Source organism: Merops nubicus, unplaced genomic scaffold (assembly GCF_000691845.1).
Source record: "Merops nubicus isolate BGI_N331 unplaced genomic scaffold, ASM69184v1 scaffold6304, whole genome shotgun sequence".
Taxonomy (NCBI): Eukaryota; Metazoa; Chordata; class Aves; order Coraciiformes; family Meropidae; genus Merops; species Merops nubicus.
The window spans coordinates 67,501-83,835 of record NW_008603556.1 but is presented as its reverse complement, the minus strand read 5'-3'; the positions used below and the strand labels follow the sequence as shown (position 1 = coordinate 83,835).

The 16,335-nt window shown below is 38.0% G+C and overlaps 1 protein-coding gene across 1 annotated transcript in view; it reads right to left on the bottom strand.

The window, feature by feature from the left end:
* Window positions 1–672: 672 nt before the first annotated feature.
* Window positions 673–16,335, bottom strand: part of LOC103771409 (cadherin-12-like) — a gene marked incomplete at its 3' end in the record, with an annotated part of 27,069 nt that continues 11,406 nt past the window's right edge. Inside the window, exon 3 of the mRNA XM_008938704.1 lies at window positions 673–809. Coding sequence (XP_008936952.1) covers window positions 673–809 — 137 coding nt within the window. The remainder of the gene's footprint in view (window positions 810–16,335) is intronic.

Sequence of the window (16,335 nt, the reverse complement as noted above, 5' to 3'; positions counted from 1 at the left end):
AACATAAAAGGATGGCAAAGAAGAAAGTTGCAGCTACATAATACTGTGGAAGAAGGGAGTTCTTATAAAAAAAAATGCTTTGTAGGAGAAGTCACAAACACAAGAAATGAAAACAAAAACAAAAACAAAACCAACACAAACCACTACAAATTATATAGGAAAAAAGTGCTTCCGTGTAAAGACTTGGGCAGAGAGAAAACATAGGAGTAGAGATGCAGCACAGGGTTGATTCATACAGAACCTTAAATCTTGACTCAAATTTAGTGTACTTTTTGTCTAAGAATTAAATGAGTCTTTGAATTTTTCTGCTTTCAAAAACCAAATTGACAGACCTGTTATTTGACTAACCTAGTTTCATATGGAGTGAATTACAAAATCAGAAATAAGAATTGGAAGGCCTCTATACAGCTCCTCATTCTCTTTGTGCTGACAAAATGTTTTTAAGCTTCCTAGGGAATGATGTCTATATGAGGGCTACTAGAAAAACCTTACTTAGGGCTGTTTGAACATCACACTTAGCCTCACAGTGATTCTGACAAAATTATATTTATTGAGTCTTCTTAACTAATCTCTTGGCAATATATGTATTCTTCACAGTATATTTATGCCTGAGCACTACATTCTGAAAAAAATACCACATTAGCATATTAATTCAGTTTGTGTCATACTTACTAACTTTACTTGCAATTATAGAGAAATTGTACTGTGCTGTGCTTTCTCTGTCCAGTAATTCATTAGTAGCAATGGTTCCTTCAGTAGCATCTATTGTAAAGTAGCTGTCCCCATCATTCTTCCAATCAATGAAGTATCTGTATGTGAAAAATATTAAACAAAGTAGATGCAAATATGCAAAGATTACTCATTTATCATTGCAGCAGTCTAGCTAGCTCAAGTCTTGTTATTTTTTCTCTTCCCAGCTATTACTGTCCTTGCAGGAAGAAGACAATAAAAAAAGATTTGTTTATTTCTTTTTTTGCAGAGTTGGAATGCTCCAGGGAAAATGGGATATAGTAGAAGATTTAGTACTTGTGTTGTTCAGATTATTCAAAATTTTGATCTCCCAAGAAGTTGATGCACAGCTTTTGTGACCCTGATCACTTATGCCAGTCACTTTAGAAAGCACTAGATAGTCTTAGAGGGAAAAAGAGAAAATATATGTGAAATAGTGTTTAAGGTATGAATAGAAATGAAGAGTGGGTCAGTTCTGGTCTCTTTACATCCATTTGTAGCTGCAATAGTCTGGAATTACCTTCACTGGGCTTTCAACAAGGTGTCCTAGTGGACATAGACAGGCTGTTGGCACAGTCTACTCAAAGATCCCTCTCCTAAAGGATGTTGGTGGAGTCACAGTGTGAGAAGTAGAGAAGTGTGCATATTCCCCCAAATATACAGAAGCAATAAAAGGCTCTTTGCCTTTGGGAAGAATAGTGACTTTTACTTTCCCTGGAGCTATGAGAAACAGGGTAATACCACAGGGTTTTTTAATCTCCTGAGCCTTTTTTTTGTCAAAAAGTATGAACACAGAACAGATTCAAAGCTAAAAATGTGTATTTATTTTTCCCTTGCAAGGTTTTAATAGAAAACAAAGATGCACTTGTAAACATAGATGCTTAACAGTAATCTGATAATTATTCCAACCCCATTTCCCTTAAATGCTAATTAATTTGCAAGTTTATTTTCAAATTTGATGCTACTGTTTGTAGTTATAACAGAATAGTAATTTTTTTCTGATGCAGTGCTCCCAGCTACTAATTTCTTTTTCATTGTTAGTCTCTTCATACCTTGATGATGATTCTCAAAAAACTAGGCAGGATGAAATTGAGAAAGCCATTTGTGAGCAGTAGACAGTATGAATAAAATGGTACTCAACAAGAAGTACTTTTGGAAGATCATAAAGGCCAGAAGACCATTCTTGTGACACCTCATTCCATGTAAAACAGAAAGAAGAATAACAAAAGCTTGTATTTCCTTCTCTAATTAGTGCAATTTATGGAAATAATATATAGGGAATGTAATGATAAACACTAATGATGGAGAATAAACCATGGTAGAAAGGGGTATATGGCATATTCCCAAAGAAAAATCTCAGACTCAAGAATGACAATAGGTCAGTAAGACTTGAACAGTAAAAAAAAAATCGCAAATAAAGTGCCATGGTACATTGGAGATATTTTGTTTGATCAAAATCAGAAGAAAATCTAATCTATAGATTAAACAAGTTATTTTATCAATTGACAGGTGTCATTACCAATTCAGCACTTTATTTGAAAAGCCTCAGAAATGATTGGCTAAAGGCAGTATGTATCCTTTTACATAGCTGAGCAGGCACATTTTCTTGAATATGACAATATTAACTACCCACATTTGTAATTTCACTGTCATTGTTCAAAATTTGATTGACATAAAATTATGAAAAATATGTAGGCCATTTAGTAGAAACATCATTGCACTGAGGATTTACTCTTCTTTCAGGAGAAGTAAAATTACTCTTTCAGTTTATGCATGTTTAATAATTTTTTTTTCCAAAATTAAATATACAGCTACACACAAATAAATGGGATCAATGCACAAGAAAGTAACTTTGCTTGTCTTTCTCCTTAGGAAGATTAGCTTTGTCTAAGTACTCTACACATAAGCCAATGAAGAAACTAGTACAGAACCTAATATAAAGCACAGTGTAGGTGACAGCCTTCTTCACCAGGAGGCTGTGAAACAACAGAATATATCCAGTTTGAACACTGTTTTGTCTGAAGTTGAGTTCAAGCATGAACAGTTGTAGGATCAGAATCTGATAGTCTCCCTGCAAGCATTCACACAAGTTATTAACTTTATGCACAAGCCCAGTATGGCTACTTCTAAACATAAGCATCAGCCCTGCAAGACTGGCACTACTCCTGCTGATACAACAGCAGAATCCTATGGAAGTGGGATGGGGCAGTTTGACCAAAACAGAACTGTAGCAGTTCTTCCAAATTAATAATCTTTGGCTGCATTAACACTGTGGAAACTATTATGCCACCATTGTTGCTATCGTAGTTTTTTGTTTTTTCTTTTTTTAATTACTTTGGCATTATCTGTAAAAACATCCCTTCCTTCTTTCTCCTTTTGCTGCATGTATCATAAAATTAGGGGTCGAACTCATTTCAGCTCCTCTCATCCTAAGAAGCTATATATTCAGTTAGACTACTGGGGGAAGTGGTGTAGGAGTAAGTATTGGAGATGTAAGAAAAACTTCAAGCAACTAGACATTCTTCCTCCTTTCATTGGTCATCCACGTGCAGTAGCCATGAAAACATACCTGGCAGAAGATCCTATTACAGATAGCTTTTCTGGACACTGTATTGCTTCCATGTACTTCAGTAAGTGTAAGGCTTAGCAAAAGAGTGAATGGGACCACATCTGGCTGCTTTTGAAATGGGAATATTTGGGACATCTCACAGGCAGGTCATTTTTTGGGAAGGCCCTAAAAGAAATATAGTTTCCTTTTACAGCCCCAAAGTACTATTTCATATAGTCTGATGCCCAACGTGAGAGTCTTTGTAAGCAGCTTAGGAACAGTTAGTCTCTTTCTGAGGTGAAGAGTGTTGCCTGAGCTCTGTCGTTTACTTGGCAAAAAATGCTTTCAAGAACAGAAGAAATGGGAAAAGAGTCTTCAACCAGAAAAATCAGTAACTTTCCAGAGATAAACCCAGGTATCTGGGACATAAGAGCTGACATTTCTTGTTAGATTGTGACATGAAGAGAAATACTGTTGAAATACTGGTATTAGGACAGCTGTCTAGATCTTCTAATCATGCTCTAGCAGTTTGAAGCAACTGAGGTTGGTTTGTTTGACTGCTTTGCATGCATGCGAAACAGATCATGGATAACTGCACTGATCCCGAGAGGCAGATCCCTCCTTGAAAAGTTAGAGAGAACTTAATTGTTGACATAAGACACAGCAGTTTTATTTTTCAGAAGCTCCTGACACAGGCCTGTCTAGCAGCTCTGAGTACCAGGACATTGATGTGTAGTTCATACTCAGTGGCAGGGAAGAAACATTGAACTGTATGTCTCCCTGAATATTCTTCCCAGCAGAGGACTGTATTCCAGATTAAACTGTTGAAAGCAGGGTGTGTGTGGGATAAGTGTGGAAGGATATAGCTTTGCTCACGTTGTCTCAGTCTTCTCAAGAATAGCTACATTTGTATGTCAAGTTGGAGAGAGGAGACAGAATGGAAATATTTGGTTTATAAAATGATAGGAGTCAAGTCTGCAGAGCTCTCCTCCAGAGCATTCACAAAGGCACACGCTGTCCTCTTAGGAGTGCCAAGAATAATTTACATTCACCTTGGCTGGACGGTGAGACTGTGTGTAGCGCATGGGGTCTCACAGAGCACTCCCGGAAAGGAGGGCTCATCCTTCAAAGAGCAGAGGACAAAAGAAGGGGGAAAACTGTGTGTACTAGCTGCAGCACAGAAACAGCAGAGTGCTTGATGGAGTGCTGTGAATTCATGAGTGGCAGCAGATCACCCCTGTGAGGATAACAGGAACTCTGAGCTGTCAAGCAGACAACTGTAGTTGCTTCCTACTGTTATACCATGAATAAAAGAACTGGACAGCTGTCCTGTTGCTGCTATGGAGACATGTGACAACGTGTTCAGGAGGGATGGGAGGTGGCAGGATGCTAAGAAGGTTGTGAAGCTCAGGAGTTGGGCTGCATTTTTTGGTTTTAAAAATGTGGAGGGGAAGAAGTCCCCTACCTAGAGTGAATGGCTTTGGGAACAGCGGGGGTCCACCCCAAACAAAAGTTTATAAACCTTGCCAAAGTCTTTGTTGCTATATCTTGATAATGACAGCAGTGGTGACACAATGCAATACGGGAATCATATAACAACTTGCAACATACTAGCATCTTTTTAAAATTTTTTTCTTCCCTCCTCATTGATGCATAAATACAATGTAGAATATAGCTAAAAAGTATTACAACCACCATCAGTGCTCAGTATCATTTTCTCTTTTCATCTCTCTTTGGATAGGGTTTTGCTGTCTCTAAAGAAGGACAGTTGTGAAGTACTGGCCTACATATTTTGTCACATACTTATGAGGTGGTTGGGATTGTTCTAGAGACAGAAAAACTGTTGGGTCTTCTATTGAAGATGATGTCACAAATACAGAGAAAGTAAAATTAACAGAGAATCAAGAAGTACCACAAAAACTTGCCAGTTATACAATGCTGGCATAGTAAAGCTGGGTCATATCAAGGTCTAAGCACTCTCTCGCACATTCCTAGCCTGGACACACCCTAGTATATTTATCTTTGCTTCTACTCTCATCTGGCTGGCAGCTACAGCCACCATACTGAGAAGCAGAATCCAGGTCTTAGACAAGCTGCTTTAACATCATCATATACTGAAAGGTCTCAGAGACTAATTAAATGAGAGGAGCTGCAATACCTTGCCTATATACATCCGTATCTCCTAAAAAGTAAGAGCACAAGCAGAAAGTCTTGCCTAGCTCTGCCATGTCACTGCCTGTGAGAAACATAAGGGGATTTATGAATATGCAGGAAAAATACTTGTTTCCAGAAAGTTTTCTTTCTGATACCAGACCTGAAAGCATACCTGAACTCTGACCATCTGAAATGGGATATGTAGTCCTTAAAACGTGTTCATGATTTTACAGCCATGCAGTTCAAGTCATGAAATAAGCCAGGTAAAACATCTATAAGTGAATGCATTTTGGGAGAAGATAAGATGCTTTAAAGCTAGACTGGGAGAATTAAGGCCAAATGCCATAAATAAAACTCTAAAGGATCAACCTTAAAGAAGGTAAAACATAGACAGTGCACAGGCAGTGCAGTAATGATCAGAACAAGTTGAAGAGCTCTGACCTGCCCAAGCTGCTGAAGGGAACTGTGAAGGAAAGATACTGCCTACGCCCTTTGTCACTCTGTATAGTAAGCAGGGAAGGGAAGCATGGATCATGCCCCTAGAGATGCTGTTAAGCTAAAGGCACTCAGACCAAACTTGCTCCTTCTGCAACAGCATGCATACAGAAAATCATCTGAAAGAGTAAAGCATGTTATTCAGTGGGAACTGGCATGAAAATGGAAAGGAATCTTTCAAGTCAGTGAGCAGTAAGGCATTTAGCTTTTGATTACTGACTTTCTCATTTGTTCTGTTGTTCCACAAACAGAGAACGGTAATTTCAACCAGCCTTCCAAAAGAAGAAAAATTTAAAAAAACAAGCAAACTAAAAGATGAAGAGGGACCACTCCTCCAATTTTTATATTTGATAAAGAGTTGTCCTCCATCATCTATCCAACATCAGCATAAATATTCTTGTCTGTATTTCAATTTCCACTGTGAAATTTTACTAGCAGTCTCAGATGGTGGATCTAAGAAAACCCAAACCACAAATTTTCTGTGTGCACGATGAATGATTTGGCTGCCAACCCCAGTTTACAAAACATCTTATTACTCCCACTACAGCTTGTCAAACCAAATAGAATGAAGCGGTTTAGATGTAAGATATTTCCTGATATGATGGAATAATCTGATCTTTCCCAAGTACTGCATCCTTGCCCAGCCCACTCTGGAACACCCCTATGGCTGGCCAGTGGTGGCAGCAGGAGATGTCTGCAGCTCTCAGGTAGGCTAAAGCACTTCTGAGAGAGCTTGTGTCACTCTGACAGTGCTTGAGGAGCTGGAGATGATGCAGGTCTTGATTTAGGCAACTCAGTCAACTAAGGTAAAGGTGATATTCTCAGTCCAGGTTGAATTGTTTGTGTTTTTTTGTGCTTGAAACTGGTTTAATGTTATCCACGTCATAAGTTTCAGGTAGACCACTTTGGGAGAACTTCTGTTGAAAGTAGTTCGTTTATAAGGAGCAAATGAGCAATGTGTACATGTTAATATATGCAAATTAGATACTTTGGACTACGAATCTTAAATGATTAAGAGAATGAAAGAATTTACAGAAACACAAACTCCACCCGCTTTCAGAGGGAAGTACTACGAGAAGAAAAGGGAGTAACAAATGTACAGTAAAGTTAATGCTAATCTTCAAAGGGGGAAAGCATAACTCTCCTGATATTTTTTTTCCTGTAACTGAAGGCTGTATTTTCTATTGTGTAAAACATCAGGTCTGTAAGCCAAGATCCTTAGAGATAGCTAAGTGACTGACTTCAGAACATATGGACTTAAGTGATTCCTCTGTTTCCTATTAAATGACTTGCTGCCTCATTGCGAGGAGTATCCTCAAGTTAAGAAAGGCAGCCGAAATATGAGCTCAGCATAACTGGAGAGGAGGCATTTGAAGGTTAATGGCTTCTGATCATTGTGCCTTCATGCAGAATAAACTTTTCCTCAAAAGTTCCTATTGATGTTTTAGCTTAAGAGGGACCTTAAGGTTGGAATAATAGGAAACTTGGTTGTTAGAGGTGCTTTATAAAAATATCCCAACTTGTCTCAACTCACACTTTTCCAGATATAAAGCACATTCATTATTCTGATAGCTAGAGATAGAACACTGGGGTTTGGGAGAAAAATATTGCAAAGAAAGGTGAGGAATGAAATTATTTTCTGTGATGTGACAGATCACTACTTGTATATGTGGACTTCAGCTGTTTAAACAGCACATACTTTCAGTTTTATTTAAATATTGAACAGCAGCTAAATTAAATTCAGGGTTCATGCCAACTCAGGACAGTTAAATACCACCCATCATATCAGAAATAATAGGTGTGAAGCTAAAAAAATTAGAAGCATAAACGAAAGATGAGATTCAGTTGGGAATTGTGATCACTTAGGCTTTTTTGTAATTCCAATGCATATATACTTAAATAGATAAAAGAAACATTAAAGTAGGAGTGGCAAAAGAGGTGCTACCTCGTTTTCTATTGTTTCTATTGTTACCTCATTTTCTTTCTCATACCCTCATTTGATTTAAAGATTAGCCTTGATTCCGAGTCTTGTGGTTTCCTGTTAACTTAAAAATGCTGTCTCATGAGCTTTTACAAGAGTAGCAATAGTAAATATCCTTTCTTTCTCCTCTGTGCAGCATGACAATGTGAAATACTTGCCCAACAGGAGCAGACAATAGTCTTTGCATACCAGTCATATTGTCCTGGGTTAATACAGCCAGAGGGCTCCTTCTGATGTTCTTTAAGTGCCCTTTACACTGCACAACCCAGCAACTGTTTGGCTGTATGCATGTTAACTATTATACATAACATATTAGATGTATTTAATAAAATAAAAACATTGTTATTGAATAAAACTCTATTAATACAGAAATATTGATAAAAATAAATTTCTTAATATAATGAAAAAAAAATAAAAATAGGACCTGTCTTGTGCAGAAGTAGTTTTAATACCCTGAGTTTAATATTGTGATATTTGTTTGGAGGAAGTAAATCCAGCCAAACTTATCTACTGTCACATAAAAATGTAATCTGTTATGTTCATAGTAAGAGCTATGAGAACAATCTAATGCTAAGAACAGCAAAGATAACATTTGTAGATTTGCTGTAAAAATTTCTTGTCATTAACCAAATAGATGTAAAGACATGGTAAAGTTCCAAAGTGGCAGATGCTATTCTGTTAAATTGCCTTTTTTTTTGTTTGTTTGTTTATATGTTTAAATAATTTATTAAGCCATCTCCCTTAATGGGAGTGGAAGCTTTCTGTACCTTTGCCCAATATATTCAGAGCACTGCTGAGGTGTTAGAGGTCAAATCAAAGGAAATCCTGACTAGTCTACTGTCAAATCTTCTCCTTTGAGTAACCCTGCAGATACTAGCTGGATCCCAGAAGAACCTTACCCTTGCAGATACATAACTATATAGATATATATATTTTTTTTTTTTTTAGGGAGATATTAAGAATGAAATAAAAAAGACCAACAAATAAACAAACAAAACCCCTCAACAAACAAAAACTAAACTCTAGCTCAAGTGTGAAAAGGAGCCAGAACCACTACTTAACTATTAAACCTTAACATCTCTCCTAAGTGCCCAGTGACACACAGTCACAGAAGGGCTTCTGCTGCTGTTCCAAGCTAAGTTGTTATCTCTTAGCTTAACCTCTCTCTCTGCTTTCAATCAGTATTAGTCCTATAGTTCTCCCAAATGCAATTTCCTTTTAAAATGAAATGGGCCAGTTTGTAAAGCACTTCAGCTGCAGCTTTTTTCTAACTTAAGGTGTTTCACAAATTGGGTTAACGGGCCGTTGGACTTGCAGAACTGATGCTGATAACCCTCTCATGGGTGATGCTTTCAAATGAGTCTCTCAAGGTTGCATATTCAGATGGAACCAAAAAATGAGCAGTCAATGTAGCTGTTCCAACTTTCTTTAAGTGCTTTTACTGCTACATAATAACACAAAAAAAAAACCAACAAGGTGGCTGTGGGCAGGGAGGTCTTAGCTGCATTGCTTTTTTCACATCTAGCGCAAACTAGATGCCTGTGTGGGCAATGCTATATAAGTGGTCTTTCATATTATACCACATCACACTTGCCACACCTAAAAATAAATACATCTGCCAATTTACTGATATATTAAAATACTACTGACAATTTTACTATGCTTTTTCTTTTATCATTCCATTCAAAACGTCATATTTATTATTTTGTAGAGATTTTCCAAGGTATGTAGCACTGATATTATTGTAGTCTAAGCTGAGTGTTTTTGAAGATCCTGTTGAAATATTGTATCTATTCTTTTAGTGGAAGAATAGCTTTGTATTTGTTGAAATATTTTGGCTTAAAAAGCAGATAATTTCTTGATTATTTTGACAGAAGACCAGATAAGTTGTTCTACTACTCTGTCCCATTTTCAAAAGGAGATCAGTAGTATAATTTCTTGGACTGATGTCCTGTGAGCTGTACTGACAGAGGAATTATTACACTTTCGGAGAAGGAGCAAACCTCTTGTCATAATTTCCCGTATCTATCATCTTCGTGCCTTTCATATAACAACACACAATCTTCCACATGAAAAAAATAACAGAGTTTGATTCTTCAGTATACTACACAACTGGGTTCACAGTCCTTCACACATGGCCGGATACTCTGCTTTTAATCAGAAGGGTGAAGGATTCGTGATTTTAGCAGCCAGTAGCTTACCTGATATGGAATGAGTAGTATCAGTGCAAACAAATTATACTTGGCTTCTTTGGAGAAAACTGACTATTATGCAGAATTAACTGAGAGTGGAACAGTGGCTGCAGACAGCCAGACTTTAATGATGAGTCAGAGTCAAGTGAGGGAAGCTGTTAAACTTTTCATAAGCCTTATAAATCTTACATAAGAAATTTAGTAAAACATGCCAGGCAATATATAGGAAATAAAATGTGTTACTGTTCAGTTATCAGCCCTTCCGAACTGCCAGTTCTGCCTGTCTGCAATTTCCTGTGCTTCCTCCCCCCTCTCCATTAAAGGTTTCGTTCACTTGCTTATCAAACCCTTCAGTGAGCTCCATTGTCTGCTCTGCACTTCTCATTACCAGCTGAACATCTTATCAAAACCTGTTGTCATTTGGAAAATACATTGTTTTTATTCAGTTTTACCATCATTTTTCCTGCCTCATTGAGCAGGCAGAACTGCAAGACAGCCAGGCAGAGGGAAAGCTTTGTCCTGTATTTAATTAAGTTTCAGTTATTTAGACTGTGAGCAACAGAAGACAATGTTGAACTAAATCCCTTCTTTTAGCAGTCAATCTTGCTATGGTGGGAAAGCAGCAGAGCACTTTCTCTACCAAGGCCACAAAATATAGGCCCTGAACACCATTCCACCTGGATTACGAAAGATGTACGTTTTCTCCCTTGCTGCTGCCCATGGTCTGTTCTTCCCACCTTCATCCCGCCCATAGCATGAGGAATCCACCACACACATTCAATAAGGCACCCAGGCACTGGAGGGTGCATCTCCCATTTGCTGAAAGGGAGAGCAGAGCTCCTGCTTTGCTGGTTTTAGGTGGGGATGGGCATCTGGATGTGTGTCAGTATGTCTGCCAATGGGCAGAGTGAGTATTGAAAGAGGGAGAAAATGAGTCCGTGTGGACCCCTGCAACCTCTAAGAGAGGGGAAACGGATGCGATGACTCTGTCAGATATTCAACCTCAGTAGAAGCTGAAACTTTATTTTGTACTTGCGTCCATGTGACCTGAACACTGCCGGATAAGACAAAGAGGTTTCCTGGTCCTCTGTTCCCGTGCCTGGCCTGAAATGCCTTATCTTCTGATAAAGTGCTAAGGCAGTAAGTAGCTGAGCTGCCACAGAGGAGAGCAGGCCTAGTGGCATAAACTCAACAGGAATACTCTTTGTTTTGCTTTTGCATCATGTAAATATTAGCCCTGTTCTATATCTTCGGATACTAACATCTGAACAAATCTCTCCAATTTTTTTCCCAAGGAAAAAGCTGAAGTAAAATGCTGATGCTGAGACAAAGAAAAAGCAAATACCAGCAATCCTGCTGACTCTAGAGAAAACTTCAGCACACAGTACAGGATTTATCGCTTGCTTAGATCATCAGCTGGGACTCGCTTGGATTGTCAGCTGGATCTGCAAGAGGAAACACTCAGTGAAGTCAGGAATTGGAGGCTGCACTGTTGCTTTGAAGCTGGTTTGGTGAAGAGATTATTCAGGACAGCTCTGACACTGCAGGAGCTGCTGCATTTTCCTTTTTTGCTTCTCTCCAATCCTCTGCATGTATAAAAGGAATTCAGAATATGCAGAGATCAATATAAGTATAGAGTCACCTTTTCAAAGGTTTTACCAGTTTCAAGAGGGCCCCAGGCAAAAGTTGCTGGATAAGCACCTCCTTGCTCCCCCTTGCAAGCTGAGAGTCTGACCTGAGCCAAATCAAGTCCCATCATTTGCCTCAAAATTTTGCTGTTCTCTGCTCCTACCTGAACTGGAATTTCTGTACTGTTTCCTCCATAATATTTTCAGATGTAGTGCCTCAAATAATCTGTTAATATAAATCTGTAGACATTATTTACATGAATGATGACAGCAAACTTTTCAAAGTATATATAGGAAATTCTATATACAGTTATTATTTAAACAAAATAATAAACTTGAGCATTTTAGGACAGGAAACTAAAGCCAATGAAATTCAAATGAAAGGGACTTGAATCTTATGAGATTGCAATGGTTAAAATAGTTATTCTGGAAAGGAATGTAAAATTTTTATTTAAATATGTTGGGAAGCTTAATTTTATACCAGGAAAATGGTTTCAGGTTTGACTTTATGTACTGCTGTGAAGAATAACCAACATACTTTCCTATAGCACATTTTTTTTTTTCTTAGATGTTGGTTTAAGTCCTGACCCTTTGTAATTCCCTTACTGTCAAGCCCTGAGAGATTGACAGCTTGAGGTGACATGGCTGCAGCCATTAAATCTCTGTTTTATTCTCAGAATTGCTTTCTAGAATGCTTGAGAAATCCATTGCTGGAGAAATTTGGAATAAGAGCCCTTGATCAAAAATCAAGACTATTATTTGAGCTGAAGCAAAATTACAGTGTGTGCCTCTGGGATGCAAATTGCCTTTGTTGAATCACATCACTAGGTGGTACAAGTGCTGTGAAGTAAACCAGAACTATTATGGTCATATTGTTTCTTTCCCCTCACACTGGCTTTTTAGCTATTCTTAATTAACTTAAAAGCTTTCCACGTCAAGTTCTTTTCTCCCTTGGAACTGAATGCACACTTCTTGATTTTTAGTATCCATTTGCCTCATAAACAGGTCATTCACTGAAAGCCATAGTCCATAACTTCTTGGATCTATGCATACTTTAAGTTCTAAACTCTTGATTGACATTTTAGAAATAGTCTGCACACGCTTCAAAATGCCAAAGATGGGTTATTGAGCTCAAGTCTCTGGCCATTGCCAGTGAACATGCTGCAGCATCACAGAGGACTAATGAGTGACAGTACATTTACCTTCCCCACCAAAGAATCATGTGTGATCCATTCAGCCTTAAGTCTACAGATTTCAGATTAAGGTGAAAACAATTTTTTTTTTTTTTTTTTTTTTTTTTTTTTTTTTTTTTTTTTTTTTTTGTGACTACTTGTAGTAGCTCCAAGCTGATCACTGGAACTAAAGTACCACAGTCCTTGAATTAATACAATTGAGTCATTTGTCAACAGAGCTGTGCTAACTGTCTGCTTGTATGCACTTATACATATGAAAGTACCCTCAGGGGGAGTACCACGATTATTTGTTATACATGTCTTGTTTTACAGTAGTTAGAGAGATACAGTCAGTTGCTGTGACTGTGCTAAGAGCAAGAAATCACTAAGCTGCAAGAATGACAGTTAAAACACAGAAGAGGAAGACCTTTCTGCCTTGTGTTTGAGAAGTCATCTTTCTGTACATTGCCTTAAAACCATCCAGTCGCTGAGGAGGAAGCCAACTCATTCAAACCTAGAGAATGACATAGCAGTATGTGGGATCATATGGGCAGAAACTTACACGAAGAGGATGATGGAGTGGAGGATGTGACTGCTTGAGGTCATGAAGACAAAGTCTAGGAGCCGGAGGAGAAAAGAGAGGAAGAGTCAGAATGTCAAGGACAAATAGGAGGACGAAGTAGGAGTTTGTTGCCCGATATAATGTAATTTCCAGTGTTTCTGGAAGGAAGGTAGATGGGGATGTTGTTATGTATATGGTAGCTGAGCTCACTGAGCTGAATGTGATTGGAAATTAGGGAGGCTGGTGTGGAGAGAGAAGATGTGTATATATATCCAAATATATCCCTTGGGATTCAGAGAAAATGTTGGGATAGAAACCAAATCTATAGTTCTAGAAAGAAGATTAAATTATCTGGAACAAAGGAAAAAAAATACATCAAGCCACTGAGATCAAAGGATGTCTGTCACCAGCAGAAGAAAGGAAGTCAGTAGAGCAGGACACCAATGAATCTAATAGGATGTGGTTCAGAAAGAAAAAAGCAGAAACCAGCTGTGAGAGAAAGAAAGATGGAGTGTGAAATAGGAGTCCAGTATTAGACTGCCAGAGCACAGGAGATATAACAGAGGACTAGAAGGAGGACTGAAAAAGATAGCAAGAGATTTGCATCAGGAACTGAGAGGTACTGGTGCAGGGATTTGTATTTGTTAGCCTAGATAAATTAGAACTTGCAACAGATGCCTTAAAAGGGATTGAGAAAACTGGGACTTCAGTAAAGGGCAAGGGATGGAGTGGAGCTAAAACTGTGACGGACAGGAAATAACAAGAAGTTTGCAAAACTCACCAGAGCAGCTAAAAAGGAACCAAAATTTCTGAACCCCACCATCTTTTATCTGTGCAAAATGAGCTGGGAAATCATCTTGTTCCCTTGCAGTGGGATACTGTACGAAAGAACAGTTATCACTTAATCTCTTATTTATTAAATGAAGAAGCTTGAGGTGCTGGAACTAGATCTCCCAGTCTATGTATATATGTATCAATAAGATACATTTTGATGTCACAAGATGGAACTATTCTTGTTGAAGAAAAAGCAGATTCAGAAAGTGTATGCACAAAAAAAGTCAGAAGAATTATGGAATTAGAAGGTGAAGCACTTTCCTGTAACTTCAGTTCAGCTTGTTTGTATTTGTACATTAAGATAAAGTGTTTAAGGATTCAGGAAGAAACCTACTATTTGTATTTTCTTGATCTTTACATGACAAAGTACTGCACTGAAGCAACAGAAGCTACACAAGTTTCTGGACCACTGTGAACTAGTTCAGAAAATAATTAAGGCTTTTCTTTTGGAAGCACATGCATAAAATACAGTCTTGTCCCCAAGACACTAAGGGCAGTATTGACCTGTGACTAGTACACATGACTTTTTTCTTTCTTTAGTATCATGGTTTCATGGCTCTGGGCTTGGACAGGAAAATACACAGTCCCCGTAGCTTTCCTGCTTTGAGTGGTTCTTGTGGTTCATAAGCTAAAACCCCTGAGTCAAGCAGAGAAGATCTGAAGAGCAATGGTGTGGCACAGAATATGAAAGTCATTGTAGTTGGAGTCATGTCTAGGATTCACAGCAGGAACCAATAATCCTTTCATGCTTTATGTCAGAAGATCATCTCCAAGGATATCTGACAACTTCAAAGGTGTCAGTACCAAATTGTTGAACTTCACATACACTGTTAGCTAAAGCTCACTATTTTATAACGTATTGCAGATAATTCAGTCTTGCCATCCATTTCCACTCTCCTGTTATTTAAACAGCTCTGTCTATGATATTTATGCCATATGGACACATGGAAAGGTGACTTTTAGGAAGTCCTAAAATGTCTTATACCAGAAATACAAGGATCTTTACCAAAGCTGCATATTTACAAATAACGTATGTTGTAATACACTACATGTGCTTTTCTTTTTTTCTCCCAGACAGCTTGTAACCATTGCAGATGAGAGGAGTCTGAGAACATGACAACTTTGTTCTTTTCAGAAGTGCTTTGGGCTTTTTAATGACCACAAAGTACATAGGACTTCATTTTGACATTTATGTTGAAAATTTCTTGCTGCACTATGGGAATGGACAAAACAGATCTCCTGAGACAAAAACTACAGCTTTAATACAGCTTTAAATTTAGGTGCACTGGGTAATGTTCCAAAACAGCTTCAAAGTCAGTCACCCTTGCAGGTGTTGAATACCTGTGGTCCCTTTTCACCTTGTGCATAATTTCCTGTTTCTTACTGAATGGGCGCTCTGTGCCCTTTCATTTCAACGTCTCTAACAAGTATCATCCCACAAAACAAACCTTTTAAAATTCCTGACTTATCCAAACCCATGAAACCAGTAACAGGAGAAAAGAGAAAAATAATATAAATCTCACCATTTTCAGTGGGTTCCAGCAAAATATTTTTCTTCTTCTAACAACTGAATATAGTCTTCTTTCTTAGCTGTTATCTCCACCTTCCTGATGTGTCTATCATAACAGAGCTAAAGTTTTTGTCTAACATGGATTTAGTTCCTGTGACTAGTGGTATCTCCTTTCATGTCACCTGTTCTAGCCTGGTTTGTTCTCCAGGGTTTTGCCTTCTGCTGCATACAACACAGGTTGGTCTTTTACCCTAGTCTATTGTTTGGCAGATTGTTGATTTTGTTGTTGTTATAATGGACATCTTAATGGCTAAACTGCTCCAGGAAAAGATTCTAGAGAAAATGAATGAATTTGTACAGAAATTGTGCCACCTAGCAAATAGTATGGACTGTTGCCTCAAAGAACATTATTTGCTTTTCCATGTTTGTTTAGAGGACGTATTTACTCAGAAGATGCTTGGACTCCTTTAAAATATGATTAAATTGATGGAGCCATTCTTTACAAGATGTTCTAAACACCTGAAAGAGTG